Source organism: Alternaria atra (assembly GCF_907166805.1).
Source record: "Alternaria atra isolate CS162 genome assembly, contig: 35, whole genome shotgun sequence".
Classification (NCBI taxonomy): domain Eukaryota; kingdom Fungi; phylum Ascomycota; class Dothideomycetes; order Pleosporales; family Pleosporaceae; genus Alternaria; species Alternaria atra.
The window spans coordinates 652,932-669,954 of NW_025091334.1; the positions used below are offsets into that span (position 1 = coordinate 652,932).

Genomic DNA, 17,023 nt, shown 5'->3' on the forward strand with positions numbered 1-17,023 from the left:
GCGTCACCTGCATGCATGCCGTGTGCATCAGTGATAGCCGCATCCATCCTTCTTCCGAATCTCTATCACGCTGAAATGGTCACTGACTAAGTCTACGTCAGTGCTCATGGAGGCTCGTCTTGACTTTTGGGGATCACGCCTTCGGTCCTCTGACCACTCTACCAACCTCCAAACGCCCTTTACCCAGCGCAGCACGGCCACGCGCCCCGCCGTTGCCTGAGCGCATCACTGCATATCGACCATGATGGCCTCCAACCTACTGTCTAGGCTTCTTCCTTCTGCCTCGGACGAAACATACGAACGCGAATCCTTGACCGCCCACGACCGCCGCGACTCTACCTCGACCGAGGAGCGACACGAGATGGACATAGACGAGGAGAACTTTGAGGCTCGCTTTGAGGAGCAAGACCTCGCACACCTACTCGAGGAAGCATCGTCAAGCCAGATGACGACTGAGAGTCGTGCCGTCTCCCCGGAGGCCCAACGCAGCGCTCCACCCGGCATCAACACAGCGAGCCGCACGCCAGCTTGGAGACAGCCAGCCCCAGCCCGCACCGCACCCTTGGATGACGATGACGATGTACCACAGTCGTTGCTTCTCGAAGGAGGACACGAACCTGGGCCAAGTTCGGCGCAGCGCAACGAAGGCCTCCCTATGCCAGTGCCAGGCCCGGCCACGCGACAGACACGGGCACAGTGGAATGCTACCAGGACCCAGCAGCGGCTGCATGATGATGATAGGAGCGGTGCATCTTCAAGGCCGTGGGGACATACCAGCAGGCCTGGGCATTTCGTCGCCGATCGGAAGGAGAAGGCCTTGTGGCTGTGGGTGAATCAGACGGATTTGGACAACTACATGACCGAGGTCTACGAGTACTACGTCGGCTGCGGAATATATTCCATCCTTCTGAGACGAGCTCTAACGCTCGCGCAAACTGCCTTTGTAGTCGGCTTCATGACTTTTCTTGGCTGGTGCATCGACTACTCCAAGTTGTCAGAAAGCAACAAGATGAGCCAGGTCCTGGTGCCCAAGTGTGCTGCGAGGTCAGTGACGTATTCCCATCAACTTAGCTCCAGACTGACATGATGTAGCATCCATGGGTTTTGGATATTCGCCCTCTGGCTCTTCCTCATCTACTGGCTCTACTCTTTCTACACCTTAATCACCGATATACCTCGCCTGCGGGCCATGCACGACTTCTACCATTATCTACTCGACATCCCCGACCGCGACATACAAACAATACAGTGGCAGCAGGTGGTGACACGCATCATGGCGTTGCGGGACCTGAACTTGGCGACCGCCTCAAATCTGTCTCCACAGACGCGCAAGTTGCTCGATTCGAAAAGCAGGCAGCGGTTAGACGCTATCGACATCGCAGGTCGTCTCATGCGTCGTGAAAACTATCTGATCGCCCTCTTCAACAAGGAGATACTGGACGTCACTGTTCCTCTTCCCTTCTTTGGCAACCGACATATCTTCTCAGAGACGACCAGATGGCACGTCAACCTCGCCATTATGGACTTTGTTTTTAGCGGACCGAACGGCCAATTCAACCCTGACTTCCTGAAGGAGCGCAACCGTCGAGAGCTCGTAAAGAGGTTAAAGACCCGCTTCTTCTGGACTGGCATCATCAGTATCCTATGCGCACCTTTCGCTGTGGTATTCGTGCTTGCATCATACATGTTCAAGTACTTCACTGAGTACCACAAGGATCCTGGCCAACTCAGCAACCGCGACTTTACCACTTTTGCTCAGTGGAAGTTCCGCGAATTCAATGAGCTTCCTCATTACTTCGCCCGTCGTCGTAATATGGCCTATCCGTACGCAAACCTCTACCTCGCCCAGTTTCCCAAAGACAAAACCGAACAGGTTTCCTCGTTTGTCGCATTTATCGCGGGAGCATTCGCATTTGTCCTTGTGGTGTTCACGCTCCTCGATTCGGAGTTGTTTCTCAACTTTGAGATTACACCCGGCAAGACTGCTATCTTCTGGATCGGTATTCTTAGTACGATATACCGTGTCGCACGTGGAAGCAGCCCTCAGGACGATCAAGTCACCGATCCGTCCTTTTACCTCAACCACGTCATCTACCACACGCGCTACGAACCAGAGTCGTGGCGTGATAGGCTACACACGGACGAAGTTCGCGCCGAATTCGCTCAACTGTACCAGCCTAAGATTCTCATCTTCGCTGAAGAGATACTGAGCATGGTCATCACACCTTTCCTACTCATCTTCCGGTTGCCTCAATGCAGCGACCGCATCGTTGACTTCTTCCGTGAGTTCTCGATTGTAGTCGATGGCCTGGGTGTGACATGTTCGTACTCCATGTTTCCCTCTACAAAGACCACACGCAACGCCAATAACATCCCGGCAAACGGATCTGCTGCCCCAAGAGAAGATCCTGATCTTCGAGAAGACTACTTCATGGCCAAAGACAACAAGATGATGGCATCGTACTATGGTTTTTTGGACACGTACCAGAACCCTGGACGTGGCTACAACGGTCGTCTTCAAGGACGAGGCCAATTCAACCCTCCACCACAGTTCCCAAACAACTTTGGCTCCATGTCGCAGACTGCTCAGCCAGTGGAGATGGGTGCAAGAGGAACGAGCAGAGGACCAACCGGACGACAGAACCCTCAGCAGAGGACACCGAGACATAGGCCGGGTACTAGGGATGAGCCCATGAACTCTGTCCTCCTTGATCCTCATCATCAACCCTCTTCTGCATCGATATTACGCGGTTCGCCACGTCAAGCGCCACACAGCAGATATCGAACGCCGCTGCAAGCAGTCCCGGATGCACCAGGCCCATCGAATACGCGGATCGAAGAAGAGAGTACACTCGGCGACTCATGGCGAACAAGTCGTCTTGCACAGGATGACGATGACGAGGAGGAAGAAGTACCAGGCAACAACCGCGGAGGTGTTCTGCAGCTCTTGCAGCAGTTTTCTCGTGCGCAGGCTGAAGGACGAGGCGCTGGTGTTGGTGTTTAAACTATACACATGTATTGCATTTACCTCTGGTCATTGTGAGGGCATGCTGGCGTTGGTTCAATGAGTTTGTCCGGTTGGGCTCTTATACCACTCATAGCATACAAATATTACTAGTAGAAATCATGTGCACTTTTACTTCTACGAAGAAACTTGCCTATTATAAGTCGTACCTTGAGAAACCCTAAAGGTATACACCGTTACTTTTCTGCTCAAGTTCTAACGTAGATTTGTATGCATACTTATGAGGTGCATACTTAGTACCAAGTACAACTTGAAATAAACGAGCATCTTCGTAGACAGTAATCGCAGCTCACTGGTGATACATGTCTCAATCATACCGTGACAAAATCGTCTATCCTGCGACTAACGTATGTTGGTGGATATGACTGCGTCAGAACTGTAGCTGCAATAGTTGAGATCGACTCGCAGTCTTCCATATGGCAATATAGAGTTGTCTCAATAACAGTCACAAGCACGATCATGTTGGGAACAGCGGTTGTTGTATCATTTGTCATTGTCCGGCTGTGTCTGGTCGTTCTCCACAGTTACACGCCGCAGATATTCACCCTCCAGCCTTCATCCATAAATGATGAAGAAAGCAAATCACGCCGTAACCGAATTCCCATTGGACCCATGATCATCATGCACACAACTCATCTCTCAATCCCAAATCTAAGCAGAGGACTCGAAAGCCTCGGGGAAACGACGGATGTTGTTGGCGAGGTTACCCTTGTTGCGGAGGAACTGGACGTAGGCACCGTCAATCTTGACCTTGCCCTCCTGGCGGAGGTCAATGTACTCCTGGCGCTTGAGGGGAGTGAAACCCCAGTTCTTGGAGACGATGATCTTTTGGCGACCGGGGAACTGCAAACTAATTAGCCTCATGTAAAATATGACGTCATTTTGCAACATACCTTGTACTGGCAACGCCTGAGAGCCTCGAGAGCGACGGCGCGGTTGTTGTCCCTAGTGCGGACAGACATGAGGATCTGACCAATGTTGACACGAGCGACAAGACCGTTGGGCTTTCCGAAAGCACCACGCATACCCGTCTGCAATCTATCGGCACCAGCGCAAGACAACATCTTGTTGATACGGACGACGTGGTAGGGGTGGACGCGGACACGGAGATGGAAAGATTCCTTTCCACCGTTCTTGACGAAGTACTTGTTGGCGCAAATACGGGCGGCCTCGAGCGCCTCGGAGGACAGCTGCTCGTACTCGTTGGAGACCAAGTGAATGCAGAGCGGGAAGTCGTCTACGTTGGCCTTCTTGCGACCAAGGTCGAAAATGCGGATCTTGGCATCGGGGACACCACGGTTGAACCTGCTCTTGGGGTACTACAGCCCAGTCAGCCTATTGTCCTCCTTTCGCGATATTTCCATTGTGACGTACGGGCTTGTTCTTGCAGTAGCGGTAGCAACGGGCGGGACGGCGAGCCATTGTGACGGTTGTTCCTGCTGTATATCAATGAGCGGGTGTCCGGGATTCGTCGAATATGAGAGCGAGCGCAAACTGATGCAGTTGTCAGTAACTCGTCTACCGGCGGAGAGAAATGCGACAGCCGTACGTACCTTACCCTGTATTTAAGTTGGTAGGGAGTTGTCGTGTCGGAAGGCGAAGGGAAGGCGTCGTGGATTGCTAAGCGGGAATATTGACGAACGCACGGACCCTGTGTGGGCAATCACCCCAGAGCCGGATTTCAAAGCACCGCAACGCCACAGCCCGACCACCGAATGTGCAATTCGTGTCGCTAGAGCAAAACGTACCCTAAAGGTACTCGCAGTGTTACATGTTTATAGGTTAACCGAATTTATCTATATATCTACCTAAGACGTATAATATATTCCACAAAGACAGGCCGCTTTGTGGGCGTCTGACGCGACACAGATTCCTTCATCTCCTGGTGGCGAATGTGCAGTTCTAGGGACGCATGCAGCGATCTTCAGTAGCCGATACAAAGCATGTTTCAATAAGTTATACGCAACATAGAACCCAAGCGTATCTTTCGTATTTGCGATCCATAGATGAAAGCTAAGATCACCAAACATGTTGCATTCTTTCCGCGTACATTGCAGTGAGGTGTACGTCAGGAATGCTCAAATCGTACTTTAGATTTAACATGGGCCATTTAGCAGACTTGCTCTACTTTGGGATATGTTAATAGCTTCTTCGTACTTACATCGGCGTATAACGGCCTTCAAGAACTTGATCTGTAAGCACTAGTGAGAAGGCGAGGATGTGCAAGCCTGTCCGGGATGAGTCACGTCGCAAAGTACAAACATGGACAGTCATTATGGCTCATGAATCTTGTGTCATTCATTGGATATCATCATGGGTCTAGCTTGCGCCACACCCTAGGTATCATGTCTAACTGCTTCCTTCCCATGCCATGGCACTCTAGTTCTCGGTGTTCTGGCTCAGGATGTCGGAGTCACCTATCAATTTGTCAGCGGACTGTATTTATCGTGACCAGAGGAGATACATACCGGCATCAAGGATGGACATGACGGAGCAGCGGAAGAGCTTACCGCAAGCGGTGCCCAACTCGATCTAAACTGGTATTAGCTGATAGCTCTCCGAAGCCATGTTCAGACCTCTTCTCAGAGCCAGCCCTCGAAGTATACCCAACACGAAAGAGCTCGTTATCGTCGCGGTCGCATATATGTTCTACTGCATCTTGGAACCAAAGGACAACGAGCTCTGTAGCGTGCAAGACATCTCGTCGTTAGGCAATGAGAGTGAACGGGAGTGTACGTACGTTGTTACCGGAGAAGTGGTGGACGGAGGTCTTGGACAACATGGCGTAGTCTGTCTGGAATTAGCGATTGCTTGCAATCTCAGATAACGGTATTGCTTACACTCGAGCTCAGACTTCCTCAGGGGAGGGGTGTTTCCGGCGATGATGACGAGCTTGGCCTTGCCAGTTCGCAGGCTCTTGAGGGTGGACTTGTAGCCGAGGGTGACCTTACCGGACTTCATCACAAGCGCAAGGCGCGAGTTGATGGAGTCGGCGGTTCTCTTGTTCTTCTTGGGGGCCATCGTTGCTCGTAGGAAGTCGAATGTGGTATTCCTAAGGGTTGTTGAGCTCCGGTCGTTGTTGGTTGTTTGAAGGAAATGGGGCAGTCGCGCAGAAATTGTGTGGGCAAATCTTGGCGCGCTAGCGACTTATGCGAACACCGAAGACAGCATCTCCATGACTTGTGTAGGAATCCGGGTTAACTTTGAGATGTTGATATGTTGAAGAACGAATTACAAGTTAGAAGGGTTGGAGTCAGTGGTAACAACGCGATCGCGTCAAATACTCGTATCGGGACGTATGCGCATCTCGCGCTTTTTTTGCTCACACTGTGGAGTGCCTCATGCGTTTGAAAATTGCACAGTGAAGGCAAAATCGTCAGGCATTTTATACAGATATTCTATCTAGCTGAGAATGATCATTGTGAGTACCTGGCACCCAGTTCTATGCAGACAAAATATAGGCATACAAAGAACGCTTTCCAACATGGTATCATTGCACCTTCACGCGCCGTTAATCAAAACGCACCCAACAAACTCCTTCCTCTAAACACGTCTACTAGCTCATCACAATGAACGTTTAACAGCCGATGACTACAATCAAGCCGCTGCTCTTTGCGCCTGTCGCCCTCCTCGAGTCGGAGCTCCAACAGCGCCAGGCCTGTTCAGAGTATACTTTGCGAAAGCCCTTGCCAAGGCTTTCTTTGCGCTGACCTTTTGTGATCCAACGAAGGAGTCAACTGCAACAGCAATGGCGCGATCGATGTCTATCGATGCGACGTAGTCGGAGAGACGCATCTTACAGAAAGACTCTGCAATACGCAGAATAGCTTCGAGATGACGGACCTGTAGTCGTGAGTAGGTACTTTACTAGGATAAGAGTTGTGTACTTACGGTGATAGGATAGGCTCCAGTTGCCATAGATTCTCGGCGCATGTCTGCAAAGAGACGGGCAATCTTGTCTTGCTCGATTTGGTATAGCTTGGGTCTGCATTTCTCCCTCGCGTAGAGAATATACTTCCTGAGTAGGTCTTGTGGAATCTCACCCTCCTTTTTCGGAGCATTGTCATCGACTTCCATGTGGTCATCTCCGTTTTGCGTCGCCTTTGACTTATCAGAGTACCCGTAAGCAGAGTTGACAAGAGGGTGGGCACGGCCGTGAGAGTTCACCACGAACTTGGCTAAACGCTCATCCTCCACTGGATCAACAGTATCGCGCACGACACACAGAATATCGAATCGAGACAGGATAGGTTCGGTAAGCTCAACGTTCTGCGAGAAAGGAATCGTTGAGTTGTATCGGCCACCAATGGGGTTGGCAGCTGCTACAATCGAACAACGAGCTTGGAGGGTTGTGACAATACCAGCTTTTGAGATGGAGATGGTTTGTTGCTCCATTGCCTCGTGAATGGACGTTCGGTCCTGGTCGTTCATCTTGTCAAACTCGTCGATGAGGCAAGTACCTTTATCGGCAAGTACGAGTGCACCACCTTCAAGAGTCCACTCGCTCGTCATGGGATCACGACGAACGGACGCGGTAAGACCAACAGCGGAAGCACCCTGGCCAGTTGCGAAGACAGCACGATGGGCAGTCTTTTCGACGAATTTCAAGACCTGGGACTTGGCGGTACCAGGATCTCCAAGAAGTAAGACGTTGATGTCGCCACGAATAGCGTGACGGCCAGCGGCCTCTTTGCTGACACCTCCGAAGAGGGAGAGTGCTACAGCGGTTTTAACATCAGTGTGCCCGTAGATACTTGGGGCCATAGAGTTGATGATCTTATCTACGATGCGAGGATCCTTAGATAGTCGCCGAATCTCCTTCTCGTCGTCTTCGGTCAACCGGAAGCCAGCGAGTTGGTCATGAGACTTGACGACGTAGTTTGCCTCAAGAATGGTCGCAAACACAGGGAAACCATTCTTGTTGTTCAGAGCCGCGTCGTAGTTGTTACGGTAGATACCAGTAACTTCAATCTCCTCACCAGGCTTTGCAGAGTCAATCAGGTCCCAAAGAAGGATGACCTCACGATGACGAGGCAAACGTCCCGCAGGTACAGTACCGGGAGACTCTTGTAGAGTGAGCTTTTGGTAGTTTCGGTAAACTGTACGCTCGGAGTTGACCGTAAAAGGTCCACGCGATTGGCAGTTCTGGCAGAAGGAGATTTTGACCTCAACGTTGGAATCTTGGTGGAAGGGACCGAGAGTAACGCCGCACTTTGTGCAGTCAAACTTGACGTATTTGAGTTGAGGGAAGACTCCGCTTCGGCGGGTGACAACTCCACTGACACGGACTAGACTGTTCAGATGCGATTGGCGGAGCTGGCGCAGAGTATACTGGACGGGTACGTCGGTGATGCGAACGTGAATCTCGGAGTGGATGCGCTCGTAGTCCGGGTAGTGAAGGAGAGCAACTTCCATAGCCACCTGGTCGAAGATTTTCAACATCTCAGTCGGAGTGTTGGCGAGCCAATAAGCTAGTGTCGCTTTCTGTTCGGCAAGGTGGTCGAATGAGACCTCTAAAGACTCTGCGTTGACCTCACCCAAGGTTCGAATGCGGGCTCCGTATACTGAGTGACCTTGCTCGTCGGTGTATTCTGTGAGGAAAGACTTGAACTCGCGCGCGATTGTCCTAGCGACTTGAGGTTGGGCCACCCAATCCGTCAAGGTGTTGGCTTTTACATCGGTAAGCGCCTCAAGCGTCAACTCCTCGTTCATGATATCGTCGGTCATATCCATATCATCTTCTTCGTCGTATCGATTTCTCCGAACGCGGCGGCGCCCCATCCCCATCAAGCCTGCCAGGCCATCCTGCTCGTCTTCATCTGGCAGGAAGGCAGCGGGCATGCGGCGTCTTGCCTCTCTGTCCCGAGCATTGAGTCGCGCATCAAGTTCCCGCCTTTGGGCAATACTAAGCTCTTCGTAATCGCCTTCATCATCGATACCCTGGCCTTCGTAGGCATCGTTCTCTCGAGCTGCGTAGTCGTTTTCAAAATCGTCGGCGAATAGATCGATTCCTTCAGCCTCTTCTGCGTCTTCGTCGAGGTCGTCTACGTCGCGAATGATGTCGTCATCGTCAAGCATGTCTGCATCGTCGTCTTGGGGAAGCATGGGAGGGGAGGAGGCCATTGCTGTGCTTGTTTAGCCATTGTTGTGTTGCATGTTTTCGTCGCACTCACGGCTGGACGGCGGATGCGCCGCTGAGGAAGGGAGGTCCTCATCATCTCTTGCACGTTTGTTGCTTCTGCTGCTAGGGCCCACACCACGGTTTGCGGACGACATATTGGAGCGAAGTGGTGGTGAACTGATGTTTGTTAGTGTCTTGTTGTTGGTGGTAAAGAGGGGCTCGGGTCGGTGCTCGGCCTACGAGTATCATAGAAATCTGAGACACATACCTCATATTCACTCAATGCAAGATTCTTTACATATACAACCCAGACAAAGTAAGGTGATAGCGGGCTGCAGAGCGGGGTTGAAGGTGGGAGAGAAGGGGTAGTAAGGGCCAGCAACACGTCCGCGTCGCGCTTTCCTTTTCCACGCGTAAAGTGGTTTCGCTGTGGCCAATCAGCGACCAGGCGCATCCAGCGCCTTCCTCACTGTTCACCAGAGTTTACGGCCCGTATTTACTACAATCGGATTAATTTGGTATAGAACCCCGCATTTCAACAATTCGTCAGCTCATACTACATTTCAGATTCCGTTTCCTTTCAGATAGAGTTGTTACGCGTTACATCGCAACCATGGCCGACTCGCAGTCAACGACCATGTCCTCGAAGCCGCGCACCAGCAGTATATCGCAAGCCTCAGAAAGCTCACAAACAGCAGCCGAGTACATGTCTTCTCCAGCGTCGCTTTCGGTATTGAGACTAACGGCATTTTGACAGCTTTATCAAGGAACAACTCAGCCTCGAGGCAGAAGCACGCGAGGCTCTTCCATACGTCAGTACACATACCGCTCCGAATGTGCGTTGACTGACAAGATACAGCAATTCGATACTTGCACACGCGACCTCGGTCCTCTTCGTCAGAGCCTCTACGCATGCCTCACCTGTAACCCAGCACCCGCATCGTCCGCTCAGCAATACACTCCAGCAGGCGTCTGCTACTCGTGTTCGATCTCTTGCCATGGCGAACATACTCTTGTTGAGCTATTCAACAAGCGCAACTTCATATGCGACTGCGGAACTACCAGAATACCGGATATGACACCTTGCACGCTTCGCCTCAACGCAGAGACTGGGCGGAAGGGCGATGTGACGGGTGAAGAGCCAGCAAAGACAAACAAGTACAACCAGAACTTTAGGAATAAATTCTGTGGCTGCGGCGAGGACTATGACCCTAATCAAGAAAAGGGTACAATGTTCCAATGCCTTGGACTCGGAACTTGCGAGGAGGGCGGCTGTGGCGAGGACTGGTGGCACCCTGAGTGCCTGGTAGGCATCACTCGGGCCGAGTATAGCAAGATGATAGAGAAGCCGAAGGCTGAAGAGACGAACGGTGGGACAGATCCAATCGAGACCGACAAGCCTGCGACAGATGAAACCAAGACCAACGAAAACACGGATGAGAATGCGCCTCCAGTTTCAACGGATATTACAGCTGCAGTGGCAAGTGGTGATGGAGTTGATGGAAACGACATTGCAGCGGAAACTGGTGCTCAAGACGATGACGATCCACCACTACCTCCAGGTTTTCCTGAGGAAGATGACTTCGATCATTTCATCTGTTATAAGTGCGTTGCGGCAAACCCATGGATCAAACAGTACGCTGGCTCGACTGGCTTCCTCCCGCCAGTCTACCACGACAAGACCATTGCGCTTTCTCATGCTCAGAAGTCCACCGTCTCAGCTCCAGCGCACACAAACGGCGACTCTAAGAAACGTAAAGCTTCTGATGAAGATGAAGAGCAACAGACAGCATCGCATCTGGCAGCACCCACTCTGGCTAAGCGCCAAAAGTCCGAAGATCCAAGTGGCACACTTTCCAGCATTGCCGAAGATATAACAACACTTCCCATAACGCCAAAGAAGCCAGAAGTACCGGAAGCGCCAAAACACGCTTCCCTTCCTTCTCTACCCGAGACTGCTCTCACAACACCCTTCTCCCTCTTCGTAAAGCCCGACTTCCGCGATCACCTTTGTCACTGCGACGCCTGCTACCCCCAACTAAAAGCTCATCCCCAACTCCTAGAAGAGGAAGATACCTATGAGCCTCCCGTATCCGAAGAGGGCGATGAAGGTGGACAGTCAGTTGGCACAGGCAGTATTCTCGACCGTGGCGAAGCAGCGTTTGGCAACATGGACCGTGTACGTGCTATCCAGGGTGCCATGGCGTATGCGCATCTCAAAGACAAGGTCTCGGCGTTTTTGAAACCGTTCGCTGAGTCGGGTCAAGCTGTTGGTGCAGAGGATGTCAAGGCCTACTTTGAGAAGCTGAGAGGTGATGCACAGGGTATCCAGGAGGCTGCTGGTGATGCCAAAGCCAACAGGGGTGATGGAGATGATGACGGGGCTGAAGGAGGTGGGAGGAAGGAGCAGAGTGGGTATTGACCGTATATCCATCTCTTTGAAGCGGTGCAAATATAAAGTTGGGGTTCGTGGGAGCACACTTCACACTAGGAGTCTATGTCAAGTCTTAGTAGCACGAAATTGAATAATGCAATGTAGCCCAATTAAACGACAGTCTCTCTTGCATTATACTCTGCACCGAAATCAAGAACACGGCTTTGCAATACGACGTATAACTGGATATACGAAATGGATAATATTCTCAAGGTTTGGGTATCAAATTAACACTACGTTCTTTTCCTTGCAAACCAGCGCAATTAATCATTTTAGCAAAGCATAAAAAACACACACACAACGTTGTCCCTTTCGCTCATTGCTCAAGCGGTTACAGTAACAGTAGCCGTCTCCCTAACCGTCTCCTTCTCCGTCGCAGTCGCAGTAACAGTTACTGTAAATACTTGACTCGGTGGTATCGGCGTGATGATCAGCGGACCTTCCGATGTTGTCGACGAGGGCGCCGGCTCTGGTTCTGGTGATGCAGAAGACAGCATCTCCGTTGTTGTTGTCGGTGGTGTCGGCACGGCGTCGGATGTCGATGCAGTTACTTCTGGAGGTGACGCAATGGAGGAAGAGGAGGAAGGCTGTGAAGACGCTTCTGGAGGTGGTGCCATGGATGAGGGAGACGGTGATAGCTGTGCTGAGCTTTCCGGGGTACTCGACGTGGTTGGTGTAACGGAAGACGACAATGCGATTGATGTAGGTGTAGGCGCGGAAATATCCGACATTGAAGACGATGATGCGGGTATTGTGGGTGTTGGCTCTGCTGCTTCCGAAGACGAACTTACAGTTGAAGACGATGTGGCCACCGAACTGGATATGATCGGTTCTGGAAAAGCTGAAGAGGCAGGTGTTTCTGATGTCTGGCTGGGTTCTGGTGTTGGTGTTGGCATGACTGTGGTATATGATGTTACAATCACCACGGGCGGGACTTGAAGAGATGCCGACGGAGATACTTCAGCTGGAGCATTCGATGGAGACGGCATGGATGCACTAGCTACTTCTGATGTTGGAGAAGCTAATGGAGCGGACTCTTGAGCCTCAGTTGGCATCGCTGACTCTTGTGCGGGTGTCTGAGGTGGCTGGGATGTCGCATAAATGGTGGTGTATTGCGTGACGATGATGCGCGATGTTACATCTATGGCGTCTGAAGCAGTCTCAGAAGGGAGAGCAGCTGTAGGCGAGCCGCTCGATGTGGGAACTGGAAGTGCCAGAGAGGTTGAGTTGACCATAGGGGATGAAGAGGACGCCTGTATGACCGACTCGATCATAGAAGATGCACTTGCAATCGTCGAACCAGTAGTGGTATTGGCGGACGGTAAGTTTGAGGGTGCTGCGGCGGGATGAGTGAAGCCAGGTAAGCCGCCTGTGGTAGACGCCGGGATTGCACTTGTCGCCGGTGCAGTAGGAGTAGCAAGCGAGGTAGATGTCTCTTCCTCTATGGGCGAATAAGTAAACATGGGAACCTGTTGACTTGTCTCACTTGCTGTCTTGTTATCGACTGCGTCAACTGAGCTTGAGAACGCTGAGGATCCAATGACAGACGATATCGGCACGCTAATACTTTCTATGGGCGTGGGTACCGGGCTTGGTGTTACTGAGGGGGTAGCTACTGCGCTTGAACTTTCCTCCGTGGTCGGTAAGGGTGAGGGCGTGATAAAAGAAGTAGAGAAGATAGTCTGTGGATCTTGTGTCACAAGTGGTTTTCCGTCAGGATTGACGAACGTGATAGCCGGTGCTATCGATGTCACGACAGTTTGTTGGATTGGCTCCACTATGATAGCGGTCTCTGCTTCCGCAGTCTTTTGCTCTGATGTTGAGAAAATGGTGGAAGTGGTGTTGGTATAACTAGTAAAGCTGTATGAAGTCAGTGACTACTTCCGCAACCTATGAGTGAACTTCTTACAGTTGCCTTCGGTGGGCCTGTGGGACCGGCCCAGCGATTATGGATGTGGAATACGCTGCCAGCAGCAGAATAATGGAGAAGATAGCCATCTTCAAGACGACAGTTGATTAGGAGTAGATGAACGAAGGAAAGACGGCGCTTGCAGGCAAGATGGGAAAACGACAGAATGAAGGATGGGACTGAGATAGTCAACGCTTAAGAGAAACGATCGACAAGGAGAAACAGACGGCAAGGAAAGCGACCAAGGAAAGAAACGAAATCGTTCGTGTCAATCAAACCACAATCTAGACGTTCAGATGGCTATGGCAAGGGCCTCATTGCTACGTGGGCTGGCAGCGGGTTTTGAAGCTGCATTAGCCGCCTTGAGCACGGTTTGAGTATACAATGGAGCAAAGAGTAGTACTGGCCCAGCATTGCCGCAGTGACCTGTAATTTGGACGTGCCACTCGAGCCTCATAGAAAAGTAGCGCTGGTGACTGGAGGAGTGGCTGTGGTGCTCTGATGCGCTGGAGTGGTGTTTCATCAGTGGACCAATGAGACAGCGACATGGCATAATCGAGCCACGACCTTCAAGCGCCTGGCCGAACGACTCTGCTTCCCGCGCAGAGCCTCCAGGTCTCCATATGCCAGAAATAGCCTTTCGGAATGAGGCTCGATTACGCGACCCGAAGCCGTTGAGTACTGCCGCTTTCCGCTTGATCATGCAACACACTGCCAGCTCTCGGCTTTAGGAAGCGTCAGAGATGTGGACCCTGCACGATTTCTCCACACCACGCATCTCAACATCCACGATAGCATGCCACCTGGATGCCTGTAAGTAGCAGCTATAGCTATCGACGATTTTCATAGTGGATCGAGATGTGTTGGCGGGTTTGCACGTGCCTGATGTTCATTCGTCTGGGCGGTGGGTGGTTGCTCAGGTAACAGGCGAGTTTCGACAAGGAAGAACAACACAGACCGCCATTCCGCTAGGACCAGGCCCTTTGCATTGGCAGAATATCGCCAGAGCTTCGACGTCACGTACGGACGATAGGTCCAGCATTCTTTTCTCTGTAGACGTAGACTTTTGTTTCTCTTTTATCCTATCGCCTTGCATCCTCGGTCTTCACCATGAGCGTACGCGTCGTCGCGAGGATACGTCCTCTTTTGAAACAGGAGCTCGACAAAGACACCATTGTCACCGCCGAGACATTGGACGGCGAGACCACCCCGGCAGTCGTACGGATACCGAGTCCTAAGAACGAGGCCGAGTCCTTCAGCTTCCAATTCAGCTCTGTGTACGAGCAGGACGCGACACAGCAGCAGCTTTTCGATGCCGAGAGTGAGTTGGCCATGGACGCGTTTCGAGACTGAAGCTGACTCCAAGCTAGTCGCGCCGACGGTGAAGCACCTTTTCAATGGCTTTGATCTATCCATATTTGCCCATGGCTGCACCGGTACCGGCAAGACACATACAATGCGAGGAGGAAAGTCGCTGGCAGACCGCGGTGTCATCCCAAGACTGTTGAGCTCAATATACCGACGATGCAAGAAGATCGAGAAGGACACGGCCGGTGCCACACAGGTCGAGGTTGCTCTGGAGTACTTCGAGATCTACTGCGATCGCGTCTACGATCTCTTCGAACCCCCAGAGAAGCGTACCCCGTCTGGTCTGCCCATCAGAGACAACCATGGCAAGACTGTCGTCGTTGGTCTTACAGAGAAGCCATGCACGACGCTTAAGGAGTTTGAGCAGCTCTATGACCAAGCCAACATGAACAGGTCCACATCTGCTACCAAGGTGAGGATTCACACGCGTTTGAGGTAAACGCCGCTAACGATACTGCAGCTCAACGCACACTCTTCCCGATCACATGCCGTCCTCTGCGTCAAGATTACCCAAACCACTGAAGAAACTGTTCGCGTCAGCCGAGTTTCTTGCATTGATCTTGCAGGATCCGAAGACAACAGACGAACCGAAAACAACAAGGAGCGCTTGGTCGAGAGTTCGGCCATCAACAAGTCGCTGTTCGTACTTGCACAATGCGTGGAAGCTATGAACAAGAAGGCCAGCCGTATTCCATACCGCGAGTCCAAGATGACGAGAATCTTGTCCCTAGGTCAGAATAAGGGCTTAACTGTCATGATTCTGAACCTTGCTCCTACCCGTGCATACCACCAAGATACGATTAGTTCCTTGAACTTCGCCAGCCGAACGAAGAAGATTGAGGTCGCAGAAGTGGAAAACGATCCCATGTACAGGACAGCAGTCAAGCCATTGGCAACGACCACTGGCATCAGCGGAACAACCATGGCACGGCAACCGCTAAGATCGCTCGTGGCCAAAACCAACGCGAACATCCCAGAGCCCGAGAAGCAGAAGAAAGGAGAAAAGCCTGCCAAGGCGTTCTCTGTATATTCTGATTCTCATAAGGCTGCTCCCCGTGTGACTAGCCTTGCACAGAACCAAGGAGTACGAAGGACAGAGGGTTCCAAGCGAGCAGCTGAACCCAGCAGCACCTTTGCGACACGACCGACAAAGGCATTCCGAACTGGGGATAACACCTCACGGATACCGAGTAGAGAGCCTGCCCTGACTAAGGCTTCGATTGAAGCTCTTATAGCACAGAAGGTGGATGAGAGACTAGCGGAGAAGGCATTGCAAGATGCCGGCACTGTTGCTCCAGCGCTTTCTGCAGAATTGCAGAAGCGGCTGGACGAGCTTGAAAACCGGATCGATGCACACGAGGAAGACGGCAAGTCGCAGGGCTTGCAATTCCTGCTGATGGCGAAGCAACACCACATGCGTGGCGAGGATGCCAGTGCACTGAGAATGTACCAGCTGGCACAGCCATTCTTCCCTGGTAACGCAAAGCTCGAAGCCAAGATGAGGACACTCGAAGACCGGATACGTGCCAAACGGGAAGAAATTACCAAGCACGTCTCCGCCCCTATTGAACTCCCCTCGCACACCGCCGCTCCCGTTACCAACCTCCTCATGGCCCCCCTGAAAGCTGAAAAGAAAACCCCAAAGCCAAAGATAGTCTACAAAGACGCATCAGAAGAAGATGAAGAATTCGCTCCCCAGCCTCCCTCCGACCACGAAGAATCCTATGCCTCCGACACTAGCTTCCAATACACCAGCAAACCCAAGGCCACCCGCAAACCGAAAAAGACGACCAAGAAACTGCCCATTTTCCGTGACGACGCCGCTGCCACCACCACTACCGATCTGCCTGTCTATTCCGCCGCTCAGCAAACACCTCGTACTTCCCATCTCCTCAAGATCATCAACTCGCGAGACGTCAATCAAATCAAAGCGCTAAAGGGTGTGGGTGCAAAGAAAGCGGATAACATTGTGAACTGCCTGGTTGAAATGGACGATGCCGAAATTATGGATCTGGAATCGCTGGCTATGCTTAAAGGTGTTGGGGGCAAGACGGTGGACAACATGAGGATGGGATTGAGTATTAATACTGGTTATGACTTCTGAGCTTCGGCTCGCTTTTTGCTGTTTGATTTCTTCTTCTACCAAGCATGGTGTTCACGGCGTTT

General features: G+C 51.7%; 7 protein-coding genes across 7 annotated transcripts; 3 read left to right on the top strand and 4 right to left on the bottom strand.

Annotated features, from left to right (window-relative positions):
- Window positions 1–241: 241 nt before the first annotated feature.
- On the top strand, window positions 242–3,004 carry ALTATR162_LOCUS11124 (uncharacterized protein; the record flags this gene model as incomplete). The annotated part of the gene is made up of 2 exons (XM_043318766.1): window positions 242–1,044; window positions 1,093–3,004. 2 exons carry the CDS (start codon window positions 242–244, stop codon window positions 3,002–3,004), a joined length of 2,715 nt encoding a protein of 904 aa, XP_043174701.1.
- A 672-nt stretch (window positions 3,005–3,676) lies between these two features.
- ALTATR162_LOCUS11125 (uncharacterized protein) lies at window positions 3,677–4,447 on the bottom strand (the record flags this gene model as incomplete). The annotated part of the gene is made up of 3 exons (XM_043318767.1): window positions 3,677–3,868; window positions 3,919–4,344; window positions 4,400–4,447. 3 exons carry the CDS (start codon window positions 4,445–4,447, stop codon window positions 3,677–3,679), a joined length of 666 nt encoding a protein of 221 aa, XP_043174702.1.
- A 957-nt stretch (window positions 4,448–5,404) lies between these two features.
- Window positions 5,405–6,046, bottom strand: ALTATR162_LOCUS11126 (uncharacterized protein; the record flags this gene model as incomplete). Its single annotated transcript, XM_043318768.1, has 4 exons — window positions 5,405–5,442; window positions 5,494–5,557; window positions 5,766–5,815; window positions 5,866–6,046. 4 exons carry the CDS (start codon window positions 6,044–6,046, stop codon window positions 5,405–5,407), a joined length of 333 nt encoding a protein of 110 aa, XP_043174703.1.
- A 576-nt stretch (window positions 6,047–6,622) lies between these two features.
- On the bottom strand, window positions 6,623–9,301 carry ALTATR162_LOCUS11127 (uncharacterized protein; the record flags this gene model as incomplete). The annotated part of the gene is made up of 3 exons (XM_043318769.1): window positions 6,623–6,868; window positions 6,917–9,150; window positions 9,199–9,301. 3 exons carry the CDS (start codon window positions 9,299–9,301, stop codon window positions 6,623–6,625), a joined length of 2,583 nt encoding a protein of 860 aa, XP_043174704.1.
- A 458-nt stretch (window positions 9,302–9,759) lies between these two features.
- ALTATR162_LOCUS11128 (uncharacterized protein) lies at window positions 9,760–11,568 on the top strand (the record flags this gene model as incomplete). The annotated part of the gene is made up of 3 exons (XM_043318770.1): window positions 9,760–9,848; window positions 9,904–9,958; window positions 10,006–11,568. 3 exons carry the CDS (start codon window positions 9,760–9,762, stop codon window positions 11,566–11,568), a joined length of 1,707 nt encoding a protein of 568 aa, XP_043174705.1.
- Window positions 11,569–11,934: 366 nt separating this feature from the next.
- On the bottom strand, window positions 11,935–13,578 carry ALTATR162_LOCUS11129 (uncharacterized protein; the record flags this gene model as incomplete). Its single annotated transcript, XM_043318771.1, has 3 exons — window positions 11,935–12,478; window positions 12,532–13,440; window positions 13,490–13,578. The coding sequence occupies 3 exons, from the start codon at window positions 13,576–13,578 to the stop codon at window positions 11,935–11,937; spliced, it is 1,542 nt and encodes a 513-aa protein (XP_043174706.1).
- A 1,021-nt stretch (window positions 13,579–14,599) lies between these two features.
- Window positions 14,600–16,961, top strand: ALTATR162_LOCUS11130 (uncharacterized protein; the record flags this gene model as incomplete). The annotated part of the gene is made up of 3 exons (XM_043318772.1): window positions 14,600–14,810; window positions 14,860–15,269; window positions 15,318–16,961. The coding sequence occupies 3 exons, from the start codon at window positions 14,600–14,602 to the stop codon at window positions 16,959–16,961; spliced, it is 2,265 nt and encodes a 754-aa protein (XP_043174707.1).
- Between the last annotated feature and the right edge of the window lie 62 nt (window positions 16,962–17,023).